The sequence below is a fragment of the Canis lupus genome, chromosome 8, assembly GCF_003254725.2.
Source record: "Canis lupus dingo isolate Sandy chromosome 8, ASM325472v2, whole genome shotgun sequence".
Classification (NCBI taxonomy): domain Eukaryota; kingdom Metazoa; phylum Chordata; class Mammalia; order Carnivora; family Canidae; genus Canis; species Canis lupus.
This window is the reverse complement of record NC_064250.1, coordinates 46,783,563-46,808,647: the sequence shown is the minus strand read 5'-3', so window position 1 is coordinate 46,808,647 and position 25,085 is coordinate 46,783,563. Positions and strand designations below refer to the sequence as shown.

Here is a 25,085-nt window from a genome sequence, read left to right as displayed (position 1 = left end):
CCTACTAAGAGAAAGAAATTAAGAAGAAAGGAATCTCATGAGCTTTTTGCCTCAAGATTCTTAGAGTGCCAACTTGAGCGAGGGTATAGGTGCTTTTTAAATTTTCTTATATTTGTATTTGCCTATTTTTAAAGTGTTATATGAAGAAGTAATAATAGGACATATTATCAGGGAAGGTTATAGAATTTTTTTAAAAATCTATTAGATTAAGGTAGACTTTTTTTTTTTTTTTAAGATTTTATTTATTTGACGCAGAGAGAGAGCACAAGCAGCGGGTAGTGGCAGAGGGAAAGAGAGAAGTAGGTTCCCTGCTGAGCAGGGAGCCCAACAAGGGGCTCGATCCCAGGACCCTGAGATTATGACCTGAGCCAAAGGCAGATGCATAACCAACTGAACCACTCAGGTGCCTCAAGGTAGACTCTTATTTAAGATAGTTTAGAAGTGGGGCATCTGTGTGGCTCAGTGGTTGAGCATCTGTCTACCTTTGGCTCAGGTCGTGGTCCTGGGGTCCTGGGATCAAGTCCCACATCGGGCTCCCTGCATGGAGCCTGCTTTTCCCTCTGCCTATGTCTCTGCCTCTCTATGTCTCTCATGAATAAATAAATAAAATATTAAAGGAAGGGAGGAAGGAAGGGAGGGAGGGAGGGAAATCCAGGAATTTTCACATTGCCATTAGTTTGTCAGAATTTTTACCTTTTAAAAAGATGTGTGGTTAGATTGGCTTTTCTGTATAAACTAGCTGAGTTAGTAATAGTTCTGCGACATTATGCATTTTAAAATACAACATGATTTTCCTCAGAATGCAAACTTTGATTTTCAAGCTTTTCATTGGTGTCATTTGGAAATTAATGTTCAATCCCTTGCTATTTAACACTCCTGACAAAGAGGAGGTATCCTTTATATAGCTTTGCTATATCATTTTCAAAAGTTAAGATCTTTTAGGCTGATTGAGGTGGTTAAATCCCTTTAGGGAAAGAATGCTCCTTAACAGAAAATTGGAGGTATTGGCTTCAGATTTTGAGATCTGCTCTGTAAAGTGATACATTCATTATGTTTATTCATTGGTTCTTGAATATTCTGTTGTTTCTTATCAGTTAGATTTTCTTTCCCTATAGTTTTGGTGATTTCTACTGTACTTTTGAAAGCATTAGAGAGGTACCTCTCCCAGTAACAAAACAAAGGTTGTGGTTTAATACCTTTTAATTACAGAGATAATGATGAGATTTGGACCTTTATAATTGAAAGCTGTTAGTTTACTTTCATTCTGTAATGATTATAAATATGAAAGTATGTTCTGATATTATACTATTTGCAAGAAAAAATTTTCCTTAGAATAATTTATTCCTTGTAGAACTTTATCTTCTTTATGTTTAAAAGAAACTTTCTTTTTAAGCATCTTTATAAAAAGGTAGTTCTAGTCCTTTGTTTAGTATTTTCTAATAGCAAGCCAAAAAGGTTCCTAAATTTTGGTGTTTAGGAATGATTTTTTCCTAGTAAGTATGAAAGTTTTCAGAAATTGTTAGCAGCTTGTAATTTGGCCCACATGTACATATTTCCTTATTCAGGAATTAGAATGGATTTGAGGGGTAGATCAGTAGGAAAATTCATTGGATTGTTACAATTAAAATGCTTGAAAGTTCTTAGAATAACATCTCAGCAAATCTTAGAGCTTGTTGTTTTATAAGAGCTAGTATTGTTTGTTTGAAAAGTGAAATGATTTGTTTGAGCCTAGAATTATTCTAAGAGGAGGGATGCTAAATGCTCATTTTCTATTAAACTAAAATGTTTAGTTTAGGACATTAGTTTTTTTTATCAGCATGGTAATCTAAAGTTTAAATAAGTGAGAAGGTAGTAACTTCTTTTTCATATTTACTCTGTCTGCAGGTTGTAAAAATTAAAATGAACAAACTGCGGCAGAGTTTTAGGAGAAAGAAAGATGTTTATGTTCCAGAGGCTAGTCGTCCGCATCAGTGGCAGACAGATGAAGAAGGGGTTCGTACTGGAAAATGTAGCTTCCCAGTTAAGGTAAGAGCTTGTGTTTCTACAGTTCTAGATGTGGAAGAGAACTGACATCCTATTAAATGTGAAATCCCATTAATTAGGACAATTAAAAGAGAACCATCTAAAAAATAATCCCTTCATCTTCTGCTTCAAGGTAGAATTAATGTGAAAAATAGATTATAACTAGTGATTTTTTTCTCTTTATGGAATTCCTGTTGCGTAATCTGGAATCACTACAAATAATATCACTTCTGATGAGAAATTAATCCTGAAATATCTAAGTTCCAAATTACCAAGATTCAAATTATTTTGAGTGGGATATGCTTATTAAGTGGTGGGGCAGAGGGAACAAGAGTCTGTTTTCTTAAAAGCAGGCCTGATATGTTCTAGAAAATCTTAAAAGAGTTAAAAGAGACTTTCTCTTTAGTCTTGTAACTGTTAACTGTGCAGAGGATATTTAAACTAATGCCTTCATTTGTCAGATCAGAAAATGGAAGCTCAAAGAAATTAAGAACATAGTAAAGATCTAGAGAAGAGGGTGCCATACAGGTGTTTTTTCTTACTATAGTTGACACTCTGGAGAAGATGAGTCACATTGAAAGTCATGAAAGAAATGTACATGCTATACTGTTTAGTGAGAAAAATCGATTTATAATTATATAAGCATTCTGTGATATGTATTAAGTGTGGGCACAAAAATATAGAAGGAACTAGTCCAAAATGTTAATATCTTCAAGAAAAAAAATTTAGTCTAATATAAAATGTTAAGATTTCTCTCTACTTTCTATACATTCTTATGTGTGAATATTCTTACTATAATTTTCTCCTTGTACTGCCTCAGTACCATTGATTGATACATAGCCTAAAGTTTCAGAAAGGAAAATATCTGTAGGATAGGAAAAGTGGTTTGTAGAATCTACAGGTTAAATAAAGATTTTTTTTTTTTAAGATTTATTTATTTGAGAGAGAGAGAGCTTAAGTGTACATGCATCTGGGAGGGGCACAGGGAGAGAGAGAATTTCAAGAAGACTTCCTGCTGAGCAAGGAGCCCAACCACAGGGGCTGGATCCCACAACTGTGGGATCATGACCTGAGCTGAAACCAAGAGTTGGACGCCGTACCAACTGCACCACCCAGGTGCCCCATAAATACATGTTTTTTATTTTTAATTATTTATTTTTAAAAATATTTTTTTATTTATTTGAGATTGAGAGAGAGAACAAGTGTAGAGGGAGAGGCAGACTCTCCACTGAGTAGGGAGCCCACTGTGGAGCTCTATCCCAGGACTCTGGGATCATGACCTGAGCTGAATTGAAGGCAGATGCTTAATCAGCTGAGTCACCCAGGCACCCCAAATACATGCTTTTTAAAATACATGAATTTTTCCACAATCTGTCAGTAACTAAACAATTTTCCTAATCAGTTAGCTTTGCTTACTTAACTCATTTGCTGAAATTTTTTTTATTGGAATAATACACTTAAAATATTTTAATTTAAAATTTTGGGTATAATATTAAAATATGAAAAAGTCCTCATACAAGGAAACGAACGCTCGTCTCTACTACCTCCCCCAACCTTATCCCAAAGAGTAGGCTCCTTTTGATTATACAAGTTGAGTATTGTGGAAATGGGTACTTTTACACATTGTTGATTACTTGGAATATAAACTGTAACCAAAATTTGGAATGTCAGTTAAAATTTGAAATGCACTTTACATTTGACCAGAAATTTTACATTTAAGGGATTCCTGGGTGGCTCAGCAGTTGAGTGCCTGCCTTCAGCCCAGGGCGTGATCCTGGAGACCCAGGATCAAATCCCACGTCAGGCTCACTGCATGGAGCCTGCTTCTCCCTCTGCCTGTGTCTCTGCCTCTCTCTCTCTCTCTCTCTCTGTGTGTGTGTGTCTCATGAATAAATAAATAAAATCTTAAAAAAAAAAAAAGAAAGAAATTTTACATTTAAGAATTACATTTAGGGGCAGCCCTGGTGGCACAGCAGTTTAGCGCCGCCTGCGGCCCGGGGTGTGATCCTGGAGACCCGGGATCGGGTCCCGCATCGGGCTCCCTGCGTGGAGCCTGCTTCTCACTCTGCCTGTGTCTCTGTCTCTCTCTCTCTCTTCGCTCTCTCTGAATGAATAAATAAATCTTAAAAAAAAAAAAAAAAAAAGAATTACATTTAGGGCAACCCGGGTGGCTCAGCAGTTTAGCGCCGCCTTCAGCCAGGAGCGTGATCCTGGAGACCCGGGATTGAGTCCCCCATCAGGCTTCCTGCATGGAGCCTGCTTCTTCCTTTGCTTGTGTCTCTGTCTCTGTCTCTCTCTCTCTCTCTCTGTGTGTCTCTCGTGAATAAATAAATAAAATCTTAAAAAAAAAAAAGAATTACATTTAATGGCACTTGAGTAGTGCTCAGCTGGTTAAGCATCCAACTCTTGATCTCAGCTCAGGTCATGACTTCAAGTCCTGCATGGAGCCTACTTTAAAAAAAAAAAAAGAAAGAAAGAGAATTATACTTAAGGGACACCTGACTGGTTTAGTCAGAAGAGCATATGACGAACTTGGGGTTATAAGTTCGAGCCCTATGTTGGCTATAGAGATTAGTAAAAAAAATCAAAAAATTGTAGGTGGCAAATCATAAGAGACTCTTAACTATAGAGAACAAGCTGAGGATTGACGGAGGGGAAGTGGTGGGGGGTGGGTTAAGTGGGTGATAAGGAGAGGCACTTGTGATGAGCATTGAGTGTTTTGTATAATGATGAATCATTAATTCAGTACCTGAAACCAATATTACACTATATGTTAACTAACTAGAATTTAAATAAAAACTTGAAATAAAGAATTACATTTAAGTACATTCATTGATATACTAGCACAAGTGGTCATTAGCATTGTTTGATAGCAAAAATCTGGAAACACATTAAATGCCCATCATTCTGGAACTCGATAAGACATTATGACATAGGGGATCCCTGGGTGGCTCGGCTGCTTAGCACCTGCCTTCAGCCCGGGGCGTGGTCCTGGAGTCCTGGGATTGAATCCCGAGTCAGGCTCCCTGCATGGAGCCTGCTTCTCCCTCTGCCCGTCTCTCTCTCTCTCTCTCTCTCTCTCTCTCTCTCTCTCATGAATAAATAAATAAAATCCTTTTTTAAAAAAAGAGAAATTGTGACATCCATTAAGTGACATTCTTTGCCACTTAAGAACAAGGTAGATCTATATTCATATATTTAGTAAATTTTTTGAATACCTACTGTGTGCCAGGCATATATGCTAAGTGGTAAACAAAAAGACATTTCCTGCTCTTATAGAGTTTATAGTCTTGTGGGAGGACAGACTTTAATTAGATATTTGCATTAATAATATATGATTATAAACTGAGATAAGCACTTTTTAAAAAATATTTTATTTATTTATTCATGAAAGACACATAGAGAGATAGGCAGAGAGAGAAACAGGCTCCATGCAGGGAGCCTGATGTGGGACTTGATCCCAGGACTCCAGGATCACACCCTGGGCTGAAGGCAGATGCTTAACCACTGAGCTACCCGGGCATCCCGAGATAAATGCTTTTTAAAAAGGGAAGGCTGTAGTGTAAGAAGTTATGAAATGAACCTGGAAAGAAGTGGGATGGGGCCTTGTAGGGGATATTAAAGGTTTTGGACTTTATAAGTAATAGGAAGCCACTACCTGGTGTGTTTTTTTTCATTATTTATTTATTTTATTGTGGTAAAATACATAACGTAAAATTTACCATTTTAACCATTTCTCTGTGTACAGTATGGTAACATTAATAACATTCATATTGTGCAATCATCAGCACCATCCATCTCCAGAACTTTTAATCTTCCTGAACTGGGACTCTGGATGTGGTGTGGTTTGGAGGTAGTCTATAGTAGATGTGAAGAGTATGGTAAAAGATTATTACAGTAATCCAGAGGAGAGATAATGTTTACTCTGGACTAGGGTGGTAACTGTGATGAAGAAAAGAAATGAAGTAAATTGAGAGATAATTAAGAGATAAAGGCAACAGGAATTGGAAATGGACTAGACTTAGAGAATGAATGATGTTAAGGATGACACCTCGTTTCTTGTCCCAAACTGACAGAGGTGATGATCATTGACATAGGAAACATTGAAAGAATATTCTCTGATACATTCACACAGAAAGTTAACTTTAGTGTATTATAAGGTGATAAAGGTAAGGCACAGAACAATGTATATAGTATGATTCTGTTTATAGTTAAAAAGAAAAAATCTGTATATCTGCTTATGTGTGAGAAATATCTATAAGACGACACAAGTAAATCTGAATTATAGAATCAGAATGAAGATTGATGATCTTTTTACTTTTCAATGTATATCCTTTGGAATTGGTGATATTTCTTAGGAACATATATTTGTAATAAGCATGTATAAATTTTAAATACCTCATTCACAGGATTCTGAGAGACTGGTATGTAGTATTGAAATAATTGAAGTATAAAGTTAACTGAAGCATCTAAGGTGTAAGATTTACATGTTATTCAGGCAGGGTGGCTTATTTAGGGTTTTGTTTTGTTTTGTTTTGTTTTGGTATGCAGATCCCTACTCATCAAGCACCATGAGTTTTGATTTTTGAGATTACAGATAAATTCTACTAATGAGGCAAGTTTGCAAATATGGAATCCTCGAATAATGAAGGTTGACTTATAACTTATTATTAAAGTAATGAGTAAGTGAGATTGCATAGAGGAAGTGAGAGGAGGAAGGGCCTAGGACAAACATAGAAGGGACAGGCAGAGAGATGAGTACCTTCAAAGGAGATAAAAATGAGTAGACAGGTGTAAGGGAACCTGAAGAGTGCAGTCTCAGAAGCCAGGGTTTCAAGGAAGGAGAGAGTAGTCAAATGCTATAAAGAGATCAAAGAAGAAATGAAACTTCATTAGATTAAAAAATTTCAAATTTTGGTGACTTTTATGATAGCACTTAAGAGGAGTTATGAGGATGGAATCTAGATTGAGGAGTGAATGGTTGCAAAATAAGGAAGAAGAGGACAAATCTAGAGATTACTAATCCAAGAAGGTTGTCAGACAAGGTTGTGTGAGGATGGGAATGGGGGTGGAAGGGAAGTATTACAAAGTGCACAAGGAAACTCTTCGTGTGGATGGCTGTTTATTATATATATTTTTAAGATTTTTATTTATTTATTCATGATAGACATGGAGAGAGAGAGGCAAAGACACAGGCAGAGGGAGAAGCAGGCTCCATGCAGGGAGCCCGATGTGGGACTCGATCCTGGGACTCCAGGATTGCACCCTGGACTAAAGGCAGGTGCCAAACCGCTGAGCCACCCAGGGATCCCCGGCTGTTTATTATATTGATTGTGATGATGGTTTCTCAGGTATATACATAAACTCAGCAAATTATAACTTTATAATTCATTATATGTCAATTATACCTCAGGAAGGTGGTTAAATTTTTTTTTTTTAGTGAAATAGTTTGTCTCCAAAGGAGTGTAGAAGGGCAAAATAGCAAAGGGAGTGTGAGGTTGAGAAACTGTGTTGTTTCAAAACTGTTTTAAGAGTTCCATTAGATATAGTTTATATACCATAAGATTTACTCATTTAAAGTCTATAAGTCACTAGTAGTTTAATTTTTTTTAAAAATATTTTATTTATTTATTCATAAGAGACACAAATTGAGAGAGAGAGAGAGGCAGAGACCCAGGCAGAGGGAGAAACAGGCTCCACACAGGGAGCCCAATGTGGGACTCGATCCTGGATCCTGGGATCATATCCTGGGGTGAAGTCAGACGCTTAACTGTTGAGCCATCCAGGCATCCCTAGTAGTTTAATTTTTATGTTGAATTTTGTTTTTAGGGTAGGAGATGGACATAACTAAAAGGACTTTATAAAGAAGCAGTGGAGAGAGTGGATTAGTTGTAGATGGAAGAAGATGCTGCTGCTTCTATTTTAACAGTATCAAAAGTGGAAAACGGTATAAATGTACTTAAATTTATGATGTTGGTGGCTTAAGCCTGATGGAGCTCTATTTTATTTTATTTTTTGAAAGATTTTATTTATTTATTTGAGAGAAACAGAGTATGAATGGAGACAGAGAGAAGCAGACTCCCTGCTGGGCAGGGAGCTCTATGCGGGGGCTCAGTCCCAGGACCCTGAGATCATGACCTGAGCCAAAACCAAGAGTTGGACACTTAACTGTGCCACCCAGGCACCCAGGGAGTGTTTTTACAACTCCAAAACTATTTTCCCCAAAAGACAGATTATGGATGGTTTCAGAGGTTGGTTCTTTCAAAACCTCAAAGAATAACTTTTTCTAAGGCAAAATTCTTAAAAAAAAAAAGAAGAAGGAGAAGGAGAAGGAGACGGAGACGGAGACGGAGACGAAGAAGAATTCTTATGCTGTTTAACTATACCAGAGCATATGTGGGTTGGTGGGTGGGAAGAATGGTTTCCAGATTTTTTTTGGCATTAACAGAATCCTGCTATAACAAAGATAGCACAAAACAAAAGAAAACCATAGACCAATTCAGATGAAAAAGTAGGCAGAAAAGGGATCTAAAAATATACTAAAGACCAAAATAGGGTTTAACTCAGGAATCCATTAATCCTAATATTAAATCATTTAATGTTAGGAAATTTGATTTAATTCATTACGTTGATGGACCTGAGAAGAAAAGGACTTCATCACTGCAATGAAAGCAAAGTTGAAGGACTCACACTTCTTGATTACAAATCAAGAACTTAGTACAAATCTATAGTAATCAAAACAGTGTAGTACTGGCATAAGGATAGATGTATAGAACAATGTAATAGAATTGAGAGTACAGAAATGAACATACATCTGTGGCCAATTGATTTTTGACAAGGGTGCCAAGACCATTCAATGGGGAAAGAATAGTCTCTTCACCAAATGGTGAAATGGAAATGGAACAACTTGATTTCCACTAGAAAAAAAAAATGAAGCCAGACCCCCTACCTTACACTGTATGCAGAAAATTAACTTAAACATAAGAATATAAGAATTAACATAAGAATAAGAATATAACACACAAGAATGTTAACATAAGAATATAAGAATAAGAACCATAAAATTCTTTAAAAAAAAATTTATTCATTTATCCATGAGAGACAGAGACCGAGAGAGAGAGAGAGGCAGAGACGTAGGCAGAGGGAGAAGCAGGCTCCATGCAGGGAGCCCGATGTGGGACTTGATCCTGGAACCACGGGATCACACCTTGAGCCAAAGGCAGACGCTCAACCGCTGAGCCACCCAGGTGTCCCAAGAACCATAAAATTCTTAGAAGAAAACCTAAAGGAAAATTATCATGACCTTGTATCTGGCAATAGATTTTTAGATATGACACCAAAACCATGAGCAATAAAAGAAAAAATAGATAAACCGGGGCTAATTAAAATGTAAAATTTTTGTGCACTAAAGGAAGTTATCAAGAAAGTAGAAAGACTACAGAATGGGAGAAAGTATTTGGCAATCACATGTCTGATAAGAGTCATGTGTATATATGTATAATATTTCCAAAGAAGATGTACAAATGGCCAACAAATTCATGAAAAGATACTCAACATCATTAGTCATTAGGGAAATACCTATCAAAATCACAATGAGGTACTGCATCCCACCCACTTGGATGCTCTACTTATAAAAACAAACCAAAAAAAAAAAAAAAAACAAAATAAGTGTTGGTGAGATTATGGGGGAACTAGAACCCTTATGCATTACTAATGGGAATGTAAAATGGTTCTGTTTCTATGGAAAGCAGTTTGGTGGTTCCTCCCTCAAAAAGCTAAACATAGAGGGACGCCTGGGTGGTTCAGCGCTTAGGCGTCTACCTTTGGCTCAGGGCCTGATTCCGGATTCCTGGGATTGGGTCCCACATCGGGCTTCTTGCATGGAACCTGCTTCTCCTCCCTCTGCCTATGTCTCTGCCTCTCTCCCTGTGTCTCTCATGAATAAATAAATAAAATCTTTATTAAATGTGTAAAAAATTGGACACCTGGGTGGCTCAGTTGGTTAAGCATCTGCCTTCAGCTCAGGTCGTGATCCTAGGGTCTTTGGGATCAAGTCCCACATCAGGGGAGCCTGCTTCTCCCTCTTCTTCTACCCCTCCCCCCTGCTTGTGATCTCTCTCTCTCTCAAATAAATAAATAAAATCTTTTTTTTTAAATGAGTAAAATATTGTCCCAGAGTTATGCATAGTGAAACATTTACATTGAATTTGGAGGATGATGAGGTTGCTCTTAAGTAGCACTATTATATAACACTGATTTCAAAATGGTGGTAAGTGCCTTTGGGTAAGAAAATAAAAGCTATAAAAGTGGGAAATCAAGACAACATTTTTTTTTTGGTCTTGTTTCTGCAGATGTCTCTGGAAAACCTAGAGAATCACCCAAAAAAACTGTTTAAAATGATAGGAAACACCAGTATTTTGACTACATATAAGTATACTAAAATCAATACATAGAAAAACTAGTTAGTTTTGTGGAAATGTTATAAGTCTTCTGATTATGGCAAAACGTGGATTAGGCTGACATAGAAATACTCCCAATACAAATATCTAGAAATGCTAAATACATTTTTAAACAGCCTTATTCTCTTAGAGCACAGCTGAGCTTTCAATAAAGACAGATATCTGCAGTTACCAGAAATTAAGAGGGAATTTGAAAACCAGGCAGGAATCGTGCTGGTATGGTACAACCTAGGAGGTAGAAGATTTGTGAGCTAGAGCCTTTGGTTTTAACATTCATTCTGAAGGTCCTGGATTCATAAAAAGCAGAGCATTAGAACCGAGAACCCAGCATAGAACCAGAACCTTCAGTGGGAGAACTAGAATAAAAGCAAAAAAGCAAAAAGTAAAAAGTAAAAGCTTTCCTCTGCTTAGACTCTGGGTGAAAAAAGAAGTGTCCCAGGAAAAATTGAAACTGTGGATCTGGACTTCATACGCTATAACCTGCATGGTATAAGAATCCTCAAATTAATATACAGTAGATCTTAGGCTACTAATACACCTGTGGCACCTTTTAGAAGCAAATGTAAAACCACTCCATAATACAGAATATGTGAATTTCTCCCAGATAAGTTGAGCTTCAGTAAAGATGAACTTACAATTAAAAAAAAAAAAAAAAAAAAAAGACTATGAAATGGACTTTCTGGTGGCTCAGTCCATTGGGCATCTGTGATCTAGCCCGGCATCAGGCTCTCTGCTCAGCAGAAAACCTGCTTCTCTTTCTCCCTCTGCTCTCCCCCTGCTTCTTGTGCTCTCTGGCTCTTTCTCAAATAAATAAAATCTTTAAAAAAGTCTTATGTGGAAATGATCAGCACATACATTAAGGATTATACAATAAAGGTCAACAAGATTAGCACTGTAAGAACTTGAATTAATAGACTATAGAAGACACTATAAAATATGTACATATAAAATCATTAGATATATAAAAACTGAATTCAAACCATAAGGCAAAAATAAGAGTGAAAGAAAAAGGAATAGATCTGACAAAGAATCAAATCTAAGCTTCTAAAAATGAAAAATACTGTTACTGCTATTGAAATTAGTGGACAGATTCAGTAGTGAATTAGACTTGCTGAAAAGAGGGTTGGTAAGCTGGAAGATAGATTTGATGAAGTTACCCGGAGTGCAGCACAAGGTGATAAAGAAAAAATAATGAAAAAGAGATGAGGAAATGGTTGAACAAATTTAAAAAGTCCATGGCCTAATGAGAATTCCAGGAGGAGGAGGATGAATTCATTTAAATCAGTATTTGAGGGGCATCTGGGTGACTCAGTGGTTGAGCATCTGCCTTTGACTCAGGTCGTGATCCCAGAGTCCTGGGATTGAGTCCTGCATCATGCTTCCTGCAGGGAGCCTGCCTCTGTCTGCCTATGTCTCTCTCTCTCTCTCTCTCTCTCTCTCTGTGTCTCTCATGAATAAATAAATAAAATCTTTAAAAAATAGTATTTGAATCCTCAGATTGAAAGAAGCAAGTAGGATAAATTAAATATAGTCTGATACATTTTTAAAAAAGATTTTCATTTATTTAACACAGAGAACACAAGCAGGGGATGCTGCAGAGGGAGAGGAAGAAGCAGGCTCCCCACTGAGCAAGGAGCCTGATGTGGGGCTTGATCCCAGGATCCTCAGGTCATAACCTGAGCTGAAGGCAGATGCTTAACCGACTGAGCCACCCAGGCACCCTCTAGTCTGATGCATTTTTATCCAATTGATTTTTGATAAAGGTTCAGTGCCCACTCAGTGGGGAAAGAATTGTCTTGTTATCTCTTGGTGCTGGGACAACTGAATTTTCACATGTAAAAGAATGAAGTTAGATTCCTACTTTATACCATATAAAAAATTAACTTACTGAAACAATGACCTAAATATAAAAGTAACAACCATAGTATTCTTAGAAGAAAGCACAAGGGTAAATCTTCATGATTTTAAATCTGGCCGTGGTCTTAAATATGACACCAAGAGCATGGACAACAAAAGAAAAAAATAGATATATTGAACTTTATCAAAATTAAAAACTTTTGTGCATCAAAGGATGTTTTCAAGATGAAAAGATAACGTACAAAAGAGCAGAAAATATTTGGAAATCATATATTTGATAAAGATTTAATGCTCAGAATATATGCTAACTCTTACAATTCACAATTTAAAGACATGCAACGCAATTTGAAAATGAGCAAAGGGATGAAAATACAGCACTCCAAAATCTTTGGGATGTAGCAAAAGCCTTCCTAAGAGGGAAGTATGTAGTAATACAGGCCCACATCAAGAAGCAAGAAAATTCTCAAACAACCTAACCTTATACCTAAAGGAGCTAGAAAAAGAACAACAAAGTCTAAAGCCACAGAAGGAAAGAAATAGTAAAGATTAGAGCAGAAATAAATAATACAGAAACCAATACATGAAATCAGGAATTCTTTTAAAATCAACAAAATTGGTCAAAAAGAAAAGAGGAAAAAAAAGAGAGAGAAAGGACCCAAATAACAAGAGAGAAGTAACAACCAACACCACAGAAATACAGTTGGGGTGCCTGGGTGGCTTAGTTGGCTAAGTGTCCGACTCTTGATCTCATCTCATCAGCTCAAGTCTTGATCTCTGCATCTTGAACTCAAGCCCCTTGGACTCAATGCCCAGCAAGCAGTTATGAGAGAATATTATGAAAACCTATATATCAACAAATTGAACAACCTAGAAGAAATGGATAAGGCCCTGGAAACATATAAATTACCAATACTAAAGCAAGAAGAAACGGAAAACTTAAAAAGACTAATAACCAGCAAAGAAACTGAATCAGTAATCAAAACTCCCAACAAACATGTGGGACCAGGTGGCTTCACAAGTGAATTTTACCAGACATTTAAAGAAGAGTTAATACCTATTCTTCTCAAACTATTCCAAAAAGCAGAAAAGGAAGGAAAACTTTCAAATTCATTCTGAGGCCAGCATTACCCTGATACCAAAACCTCATTAGAACATCATTAAAAAAGAATTACAGGTCAATGTCCCTGATGAACATAGATGCAAAAATTCTCAATAAAATGCTACTGGCAAAAAAAATAAAATAAAATAAAAATTAAAAAAAATAAAAAATAAATGCTACTGGCAAACTGAATCTGGCAGTACATTAAAAATATCATTCACCACGATCAAGTGGTATTTATTTCTAGGTTGCAAGGGTGCTTCATACTTGCAAATCAATCAACACAATACATCAACAAAAGAAAGGATAAAAACCATGATCATTTCAATAGGTGCAGAAAACGTATTTGACAAAGTGCAACATCCACTCATGATAAAAACTCTCAACGAAGCAGATTTAGAGGGAATATACCTTAGCATAAAAAAGGCCATATATGGAAAAACTCAGAGCTAGCCTCATACTCCATGGTGAAAAACTGAGAACTTATGGTCAGAAGCAAGACAAGGATGTCCATTCTCATCCCTTTTTTTTCTTTTCTTTTCTTTTCTTTTCTTTTCTTTTCTTTTTTTTTCTCTTTTCTCTTTTCTCTTTTCTCTTTTCTTTTCTTTTCTTTTTTCTTTTCTTTTCTTTCTTTTCTTTTCTTTTTCCTTTTCCCCTTCCCTTCCCTCTTTTCTTTTCTTTTCTTTTCTTTTCTTTTCTTTTCTTTTCTTTTCTTTTCTTTTCTTTTCTTTTCTTTTCTTTTCTTTTCTTTCTTAAGATTTTATTTATTTATCCATGAGAGACACAGAGAGGCAAAGACACAGGCAGAGAGAGAAGCAGGCTCCCTGCAGGGAGCCTGATGTGGGACTCAATCTCGGGATCCTGGGATCACGACCTGAGCTGAAGGCAGACCAGGTGTCCCAACCACTTTTCTTCAACATAAGTATTGGAAGTCCTAGCCACAACAATTAGACAACAAAAGGAAAGGCATCCAAGTTGGTAAGGAAGAAATAAAGCTTTCACTATTTGTATATGGCATGATATTATACATAGAAAACCATAAAGACTCCACCAGAAAACTGCTGGAACTGATAAATTCAGTAAAGTCACAGAATACAAGATCAATGTACAGAAATCTGCATTTCTATATATCAATAATGAAACAGAAGAAAGAGAAATTAAGGAATCAATCCCATTTGTAGTTGCACCAAAAACAATAAGATACCTAGGAATAAACCTAATCAAAGAGGTAAAGGCCTGTACTCTGAAAACTATAAAATACTGATGAAAAAAATTAAAGACGGTACAAAGAAATGACAAGAGATTTCATGCTCTTGGGTCGGAAGAACAAATATTGTTAAAATGTCTATACTACCCAAACATTCTACACATTTAGTACAATCTCTATCAAAATACCAACAGCATTTTTCACAGAGCAAGAACAATCCTAAAGTTTGTATGGAACTACAAAAGACCCTAAATAGCCAAAACAATCTTGAAAAAGAAGAACAAAATTAGAAGCCTCACAATTCTAGACTTCAAGTTACATTACCAAACTGTAGTAATCAAAACAGTATGGTACTGACACAAAAATAGATATGTAGATAAATAGACAATAGAAAATCTAGAAATGAATCCACAGCTATATAGTCAGTTAACCTTCAACAAAGCTGGAAAGAATATCTATTGGGAAAAAGTCTCTTCAACAAATGGTGTTGAGGAAACTGGACAGAACATGGAAAAGAATGAAACTAGACCGTTTTCTTATACCATACACAAAAATAAATTCAAAATGGATTAAAGACCTAAATGTGAGACTTGAAACCATAAAAATCCTAGAAGAGAACAAAGGTAGTAACTTCTTTGAAATTGGCCATAGCAAATTCTTTCTAGGTAGGTCTCCTAAGGCAAGGGAAACAAAAATAAACTTTTGTGACTACATAAAAATAAAAAGTTTCTGCATTGCAAAGGAAACTGTGCTAAAAGGCAACCTATAGAATGGGAGAAGATATTTGCAAATGACATATCAGATAAAGGGTTAGTATCCAAAATCTAAAAAGAACTTTAAAAACTCAACACCCCCAAAACAAATTATCAGAATAAAAAATGGGCAGAAGATGTGAATGGACATTTTTCTGAAGAAGACATACAGATGGCCAGTGAGACACGTGAGAAGATGATCAACATTACTTATCAGGGAAATGCAAATCAAATCAAAGCTATGATGAGATATCACCTCACACCCGTCAGAATGGCTTAAATCAACAACACAAGAAACAACAGGTGTTGACAAGAATGTGGAGAAAGAGGAACCCTCTTGCAGTGTTGATGGGAATGTAAACTGGTGCAGCCACTCTGGAAAATAGTATGGAGTTTCCTCAGAAAGTTAAAAATAGAACTACCCTGTGATCCAGCAATTGTACTACTAGGTATTTACCCAAAGAATACAAAAACCCTAATTCAGGGGGATACTTGCACCTTGATGTTTATAGCAGCATTATCTACAATATTCAAATTATGGATCCAGCTCAAGTGTCCATCAGTTGATGAATAGATAAAGAAGATGTGGTATGTATATACAATGGAATATCATTCAGCCATAAAAATAACATGGAGCTAGAGAGTATAATGCTAAGTGAAGTAAGTTAGAGAAAGACAAATGCCATATGATTTTACTTGTATGTGGAATCTAAGAAACAAGCAAAGGGGAAAAAGAGGCAAACTAAGAAGCAGACTCTTAACTATAGAGAACAAACTGATGGTTATCAGAGGGGAGGTGGGTGGAAGGGATGGGATAAATGGGTGGTGGGGATTAAGGAATGCATCTCTTAGGAGCACTGGGTGATGTATAGAAATGTTTCATCACTGTATTGGACACCTGAAACTAATATACTACTAACTAGAATTTAAATAAAACTTAAAAAATTAAAATTAAAATAAATAGGTCAAATTTTTAAAAAATGAACAAAGGATGTAAATCGATATTTCTCCAAAAGAAGATACACAAATGGCCAGCGAGTATGTGTAAAGATAGATGCTCAATATCATTAGTCCTTAGGTGCCTGCAAATCAAAATCACAAGATATTACTTCACACCAGTTAGGAGGATGTTACAATTTTTAAAAAGATAGAAAATAAAGTGCTGGTGAGCATGTGGGGTAATTGAAACCCTCATACATTTTGATGGGAATGTTAAATGGTGAAAAGCTATAGATATACTTGTTAATCTAGAAAGAAATGTACAAGAGTGTATTTGAAGGCTACCATAAAACTTCAGAGACATAAAAGACTTGAATAAATACTGTTAGATGGAATAAGTTAGTTAATTATAATGTCAGTTTTTCTCAGATTACTAGTGAATTTAAGACAGTCTTAATTAAATTTTTCCAAAGGTGGTACCAAAGATTAAAGACAGGAAATAACCAGGAAAGTTCTGTGGGAGAAAAATTAGTGAAAGTGATCATGCCAAAACATATTTAAACATTCTTAAACTATAATGATCAAAATAGCATGTTATGGTGCCAAAATAGAAGTAAGAGTAGAGCAAAATAGGATATCCAGGATAATGTAATTTTTAATTATATATATTTGGCAAGTCAAGTAAGTGATTAAGGATAGAGTAAAAAAACAGCCAACAGACAAAAAGAACTTAACAGTATATGTGACAAGGTGCTATGAATGAGATGTCAGAATTTCTTGAGATGTCAGAATTTCTTAAAATGTCAGAATAGTAATGCAGGTTTTACTACTTTCCACTGCTTTATTCTCTTTACTTATTGGACCAAGAAATTAAGAATATATTTTTGGGCTTTGAAAAGGTCAAATATCAACAAACATAAAGAAATCCTTTTTTAGAGCTGCATTCAACCAAAGAGGTAATTAAAAGTCCATTCATCATTGTCTTCTAAGCTGAAAAATAGAGCTTTCCAGAATTTGAGTGTAATATAGCGATCACTGTAGCATCTGACTGAATGATGAAAATCAGCCTTCAGTGAGGGAGTACTATATTCTTTCTGAGTGTGAATTCAATCTGAAAATCTAGAATTAATGGACAGAACTACCAAACACTTGACATTCCTGATAGCCTATAATCTTGAGTTAAAATTTATCTAATTTAAAAGAAAAAAGATAAGCAAAGATGACTACATATGGAATCTGTTAAAGCTATCCCATAGTGATCCAGATAAAGGTGCACTGGTGAAAATACGCTATCAGCATCCTTTCTTATTGATATGAAACATTATTACATATTATTTCTAGTATAGTAGATTAGAAATTCTCTAAAATTTGAGGTCCTTATGTATACTGAGTATCCACAATGAATTCAGTGATGTTGAGTTTGAGAAAACATTATTTTACCACTGTTCCTCATCTGTTAAACCAAAGAATGTAAGTAAATGTGGATCGAGATAGAAAGTTTTAGAAAATAAAATTTGTAGCCAAATTCATTGCACATAAGAATCCAAAATAGAATATGTAAGTTATTTATGTTATTGGATTTCATATTATTCATGTTGTGCCTGAGATTGCGAATCCGAGAAACCACCGAGGAACCGACACCGATGCAAACACACAAGGGTTTATTTACAAGCTCGAGCTTGGGTCCAAGTATACCCAACACAGCGGAGCAGGGACTTGGACCCCAAAGTGGGTTACAGCTGGGTTTTTATAGGCTGGTCTAGGGGATTTTCAGAAGGGGTGGAGGAATTCCTCAAGTTCTGTTTACATTCTCATATGGGGCTTAAGGGCATTGAGCTCTGTTCTCATTCTATTATGGGACTTTCTACCATGGGTGTGGGCTCTCTTGTCTTTCTAATATGGGATTCTCTGCCAGGGCAATTCTGAGCTCTGTTGTCTTTCTGATATGGGATTACCTGCTGAGGACATTGAGGACATTCTGCAGTTTTCCCCATAAAGTTGAGCTCTTATTCACAGGGGCCTAAAATGGCTGTACTTGTGCTAATGCTAAACTCGAGGTGGAATGGCCTTGATTTTTCTCGGCCTCCACAATTCAGATTTGCCCTAAAGAGATTATACTCTTTCTACTTAAAACCACACACACACACACTATTTGGTTCCCTTAAAAGTGAGCATTCTTGTTGATATACAATATTCATTAAGAATTACAGCTGTTAAAAAAAAACAAAAAAAAAAAAAAAGAATTACAGCTGTTACAATTCTTTAGACATTTTGGTCTTAGTTTATGATCTTTATGATTGATACCTCAAGTATTCTGTTAACCTGAAGGTGAGCACTTTCCTAAATTGATTTCAATACATTGGTTTTATGCACTTAATTCAGTATTGGAAAGATTTGAGTAAAAATGAAAAATTCCATGTAAGCATTATAAGAGTGTTCTGGGTCAGGTGTTTGAGTGTTCACTAACTGAATGACCTTGGGCAAGTTACTTAAGCTCTCTATGCCTGTGTTTTCTGGGACTCTTGTTATTCTACTCACTATGAGTACGATTTCACCTTCATTCAGGGCCAAATGATGGGAGATAAAGAGGCGAAAGAAACAGGAGGCATAAAAAAAAAAAAAAGAAACAGGAGGCATGTTGGCCTCATCTTCTTGGAATCACGATTTCTATTTCACTAAACTGAGAGGAAAGAGCCCCTCCTTCAGAGGTGTGGCTCTTGGGGGTTTCCATTGCTACCACTAGCACAGAATATCTCAGAGAGCTGGGGTGTGAGAGAACAAAGAAAAGAGATAAAAGGGAAAGTGATTACTATACTCTCTCTGAGGATTAGGCATTTCCTTACCCGATCTCTGAGCCACAACTAGAGTGCTTTTCCAGAGTTCTTTGTGTGCCACAGAACACACTTTTGGATTTCTGGCTGTGTTAAGTTCAAGCTGGAGATCTCAAAAAGGGGAAAGGGAAAAACGGAGGAGAAGCTGTTAGGTAAACTCCTTGCCAGTTCGGAAATACCTTGGATCTTGATATTCTTCTCAGATACATCTTTTCTACTCTTTACAAAAGAGACCTCAAATAGGTGCATGGAGCATTCTGTTCAGGTTTTATTATTTCAGTGGATGGGACAGGGAAGAGTGGACCTACTCAGTTGTGCTAAGAACCAGATCATAAATTTCCTTTTAAAAAAGAACACTTTGGGGATGCCTGGGTGGCTCAGTGGTTGAATGTCTGCCTTTGGCTCAGGGCATGATCCCAGGGTCCAGGATCGAGTCCTATGTCAGGCTCCCTGTGAGGAGTCTGCTTCTCTCTCTGCCTATGTCTCTACCTCTCTCTGTGTGTGTCTCATAAATAAATAAATAAAATCTTTTTTTTTAAAAAAAGCACTTTTATAATATTTTCACCATCCCTTCTGCTTTTTCTCACCCAAGGCTATTCCCATTAAGATACAATTTGAATTGCATTACTACCTTGAAAAAAATAAAAAAGCTTTATTAGCTCTCCACTGTCTCTATAATTAAATATACTTCATATCCTAGCCAAACAGGAATACTTGCTGATACATAGTTATGCTATTCCACACCTATAAGTTTTGTTAAATTTTCTCTACCTAAAATAGTTTTTGAACCTTTCCATTTTTGCCTTTCAAATTCTACACCTTTTAAAGCTTAAATGTACTGCCTTCTTAAAATTTGTTTTAGTTCTCTGTCTTGTTCTTATGTGCTCCCCATAAAAGGAGTATGTGATCTCTTCAGCCTTTGAATAACTGTTATTTTAGTTCATGCCTTTTTAATATGCATATATACATATTTACATATATATACATACATAGTTTTAGAATTAGTTTTGTGTTCAGAAATACAGTAACTATGTCTAGCACAAGCTATTATGTTCAGATCCAAAAAAGTTAGGTAACATTTAGTGTCTATTGTGTACTTTTTCACTTCTGTATAATGGCTCTTTGAGACATTTGTTCTGAATCTCATTCATATGAAGATACTGAGGGTAAGTAAAGCAATATTATGTTAACTCATACAGTGGTAGTTTCTTGAATGCTTCCAACGGATCCCTACCATATAGCAGCTACTCAATACGCATGGCAATAACCCTTTTTTGTTCTTTCTACAGTACCTTGGCCATGTAGAAGTTGATGAGTCAAGAGGAATGCACATCTGTGAAGATGCTGTAAAAAGATTGAAAGCTGTATGTATTTGATGGTTGCCACTGTTGATCTGTATGCAGAAATATTTTCTTAAGAGACTTTTGCTCAGTAAATTTTACTGATTCACTATCCAAAAAGACCGGTATTTCTCTTAAGGCAAAAGATGGAGACTCTCTAATAAAGAGCATCTCATGTTATCCATCTAAAGGTATAAATTATGAAGACCAACTTTGTCAGTTTAGGCCAGACATTATCCAAAGGTACTTTTGATTCAATACCCATATTAAACAAGTGTTATGAAATCTTAGAGATGAATAATGTTCTAAAACCAAGAGAAAACCATTAGTGTCTTAACCTAACTATGATAACTGGGTTATAAATTACTGATGTTAAATTTGCTACAAGAAACAGTAGAAGATAGACTTACCTTTGATGATGGCTAATGAGGTTTACAGCTGGGGGAGAGCTTATTATCTGGACTACTTACTCACCAGTTTTCTTCTGTATATACCTCTAACATAAACAGTGTATTTCCCCTGCCTTTTTTTCCCCCCTGCCTTTTATTACAAACTGCAGCATACTTGAAATGGAGAGTCCTTTTCCAGGATAAATAATGTTTGTTTTTTTTTTTACCTGTTATACCATAGAATAAATCCCAGGCATATGCCTATGTATTTAATAAAAGGAGAGAATGGATTCAGAGTTCATAAAGGTTCACATTAAAGTGTTAATATCATATTTTGGATAGGTTTGAAGAATGTTTCATAAACTCTGACAATCCTCTTCAGAACCATCCTTCTCTCCAATGTGTGGCCTTTTCCCCCTTTGCTATGAAAGCTTTAACCATTACTTCTGCATGCCCTTGCCCCAGACAGCATTAAATATTTGTTTGCTTTGGGTTTGCTGGTATGGTAGGCTGTCACAAGTTTGGCTACTAATGAGTGCTTTTTTTCCTCTCAATTTGCTTAATAATCAAAACTTTTTCTGCTTCTTAGGACATTTTATGTGACCTCTCATTTATAATCCCTCAATACAAAAGATATAAGATTAAGGAAGCCACCTACTTAAATGTATTATATTTTGGAATAAATGTGTGTGATTCTGTAATAGAAAGAGGAGAAAAATAACCAATTATAGTATGCAAGGAACTTAAAAAAAAACTAATATGTAGACACATGTATACATATGCATACATACCATTTACCTCAGATTTTGGTCATTTAAATTCTTAAATGATTGAAGTTCTTCGTATTCTGATAATTATTAATGTTAAAGGAATTTATTTTCATCTATTATGGTATGTGAAGCTATAATTTATAGACTTGTCATGTCTACCTGAATATAGTCTCCAATTAAATACAGTCTCAGATGTGTAATTTTCCAAGAAACATAAATTCCATCTCTTCTTTAACAGAATAGTTCTAAGTTCACTAGAAGAAGTTTAGCTTAGAAAATTTAAAAAGTAATACTCTGATTTGTCCTATTCATTAAAGAATATTTTAAACATCGTATTACTAATGACTGAAAACATCAGGCAAATCAGTGAGCAGTGACTAAATAGACCTAAAACAAACTACAAAAAGTTATCAAAATCTTATAACTTATTTAACTTACAGGTAGAAGGTCATTGTGGAATGAGCCTTTAGAAAGTCTTTTAATTCAGATTATGGCTTCACATTCACTCTCTAAATAAGGGAAAACTAGGGATGGTTTTAATTTGCACAGAAGATACGAAGAAATGATATTTAATTTGAATGAGCAGCAGATCCTCTTAACTAGTCTTTTTTTGGCCTACTTTTAATTAGAAGCATCTTTACATTGTATAGGTAATATTAAAGTTCACTGTGTAAAACAAATGGATAAAAACAGTACATAAAATTTCTTGTAATCCCAGAGATAGCCACTATTCACCATCTAGTTTTAAAACTAATTTTTTTTAGGGGTGCCTGGCTAGCTCAGTCAGAAGTGCATATGACTCTTGATCTTGAGGTCATGGGTTTGAGCCTCATGTTGAGTATAGAAATTACTTCAGTAAATAAATAAACTTTAAAAAAACTAAATTTTTTAATTGAATGATTTTTTTTTACCTTTTTGTTTTTTTAACCATGCAGAATATTATAAACATTATCATTTAAGATATAAGACTATTTTAGATAATAAAATTTAATAGGTTTATTTTTCACCAAAGATGGGAACCAAATTGCCATTTATAAAATTATACCTATGCCTAGGACAATGTCTGGCACATAGTAGCCGCTCAAAAAATATTTCTAGAATATATAGAAAAGAATTCAGTCCTCAATATGTGGTCAAATCAAATCTCATAACAATTATCATAACCATATTTTACATTTAATGTTTTAAAGATTATGAAACCTTTTGTATCTTTCTAAATGATCCTTATTTCCCTTTGGTCCCTTATGACTAATAAGAATGTTGATTGCTTTTCTGGACATACTTAAACTTTTGAACTTTGAGGAGAAATTGACCACTTCTGAACTTTTCATTCAAGAAGTTCCTTAAAATTTTTCAGACCTACCCTATCCAAGAGACTTGGGGCAAGTATTGTGTATAATTTCACATGGGTAAACATGTATTTAAAAAATAAGATTGAATTTTTGGGTAACTGGGGAACAGTTTCCTGTTTATTATACTCAATGAAACTTCCTCCTATAAATACTCTTTCTAAAGCTTATACTGAGAAGCTTACAGAAGGTTGGAAGTTTTCAGGATGTTGTTCTTCTCAGACCATATTAGTCCACAAACATTTGAAATTTTTGTCTTCTTTTCATGTTTACTATGCCGAAATTTCTAGTTGCCTCCCCACCCCCCACCAAACATTCGTCTAACAAACACATCTGTAATCTGTCAAAAGCTAGGTCTCTTTCTTAGAGCTTCAGATAAATGGAAGCAAATGTAGAAGTGTACAAGGTTATAGATTAAAGAAGAAATAACATGTTTATGGCACTAGTTTGATTGCTAGAATTTTAAAATTTAAAGAATTATATAGCTCAGGTGTACTAGTTAAATAGCAAATCAAACATCTTAAACCTATCATTTGAGTGATGTTTGAACTAAAACTGTGACATTCTAGAGCTTTTTAAATTTGTGAATAATGAGGAAGTTGGATAATTTGCAAGTATAGTTTTTATTTATCCTCAAAGTAGTCCCTCACAATTTAGGATCACTTTAACTGGGATCAACTAGAAGTTACCTGCATAGTTAATATTCTCAAATGAAAAGATATTATAACTAAACAAAATCATCTTTTTTAAAGATTGAGTTTTAAACCTGCTTCTCAGAGCATAAATATGTTTAAATTCTTTTTTACTTTGCATGATAAAGTTAGTTACAGCTATTTACAACTCATTTACTTTGTGACATAAGTGCACAAATTTAGCTACCTTGAGACTTGGATTGTGTGTGATAAAATGACAGAAACAACTATTGCCCATTTTTAGTGCTTCTAATGACATAGTCAGTTGCAGGGTGAGTAGTAATGTCATTTATCAGTCTATTTTGTAAAAAGTATATTGGGCCTTTTGTTATCTTGCTTGACACTGGTCCAAGATGCCCTTCCTTTTAAAAGGTCTTTTCTTCCCATTGTCTCTAAATGTCTCTCCCTCTCTGTCTTGGTTTTAGACTAGTTTCATTATACTGACAGTTTCTAATATGTTGGTTTTTTTATTCACTATTTGATATATTTGCTTTAATATATGTTCTTGTTTTAGCAGGTAAAAGAATCATAACTTGTTTTTTTAAATATACTAATATTCTCTAATACTATCTTTTAATGCATTTAATGCATTTTGCACGTCAACTTTTTTCATTAACATCTGAGGTCTTTTATGAAAAGAGGGCAAGCTACATGTTTAACAAGAGCTTTTTTAGGAGCTGAATTAAATATTAACAGATCTCTTTCCCTTACCTTCCTATCCCTTAAGAATGGTGAATCTTTAACTTTGGGCTGCATCTTTAAAAGCTGATGGTCATTCACAGTCTAACAAAACTAGGGTCACCAAATTTGGCAGTAGAAATAAACTTATAGTCTTATTGCAATAACTATCTGAATTACTTTGTTTTTCCAACTTAAGTTCAAAACATTGTGGGGAAATATTTGATGCTGTTTGTGATTTTCAAAACTTAAGTAGAAAACACTTCAGTGTTGAGAGTAACGAATGAGTTTATAAATTGTCTAAGAGAGTAAAATTTCAGTACGGTTGTCTTTTTCTAGACATTTATGTAACATTAAAAACTGATTATGAAAATTAAAGGCTTAACAACCAGAGTTAAGAAATGTAAAGTTAAAATAGCTTGGGTTAGAACCCATCTACTTTCGCATAAATTCTGATCTTAAAGTTTCTCAGCTTAAAAATTAGTGCTGGAGCCATAAATAGCTATATCTCTTTTATCTACATAGTTTAGAATTGTATACTTATCACTGTCAATGCAAGTTTTTTTAATTCTAAAACCAGTAGCATTTTAAAAGAAAACACTATTTTTAAAATTTTAAAATTTCAGTTGTGGTCCACAGATGTTTGGTTCTCAGATATATTTGTTTTTTTCCAGCTGCAGTGAAAGCATTAGCTCTGTGTT

The 25,085-nt window shown here is 35.1% G+C and overlaps 1 protein-coding gene across 20 annotated transcripts in view; it reads left to right on the top strand.

Moving 5' to 3' along the window:
- The window catches only part of NUMB (NUMB endocytic adaptor protein), a 162,208-nt gene that overhangs the window by 97,924 nt on the left and 39,199 nt on the right, over positions 1-25,085 (top strand). For all 20 annotated transcript variants that reach the window (XM_049113680.1, XM_025443347.3, XM_025443346.3 and 17 more), the window contains 2 exons: positions 1,885-2,025; positions 20,456-20,530. In XM_049113680.1, the coding sequence (XP_048969637.1) occupies positions 1,900-2,025; positions 20,456-20,530 (201 nt within the window). In that variant the 5' untranslated portion in view covers positions 1,885-1,899. The remainder of the gene's footprint in view (positions 1-1,884; positions 2,026-20,455; positions 20,531-25,085) is intronic.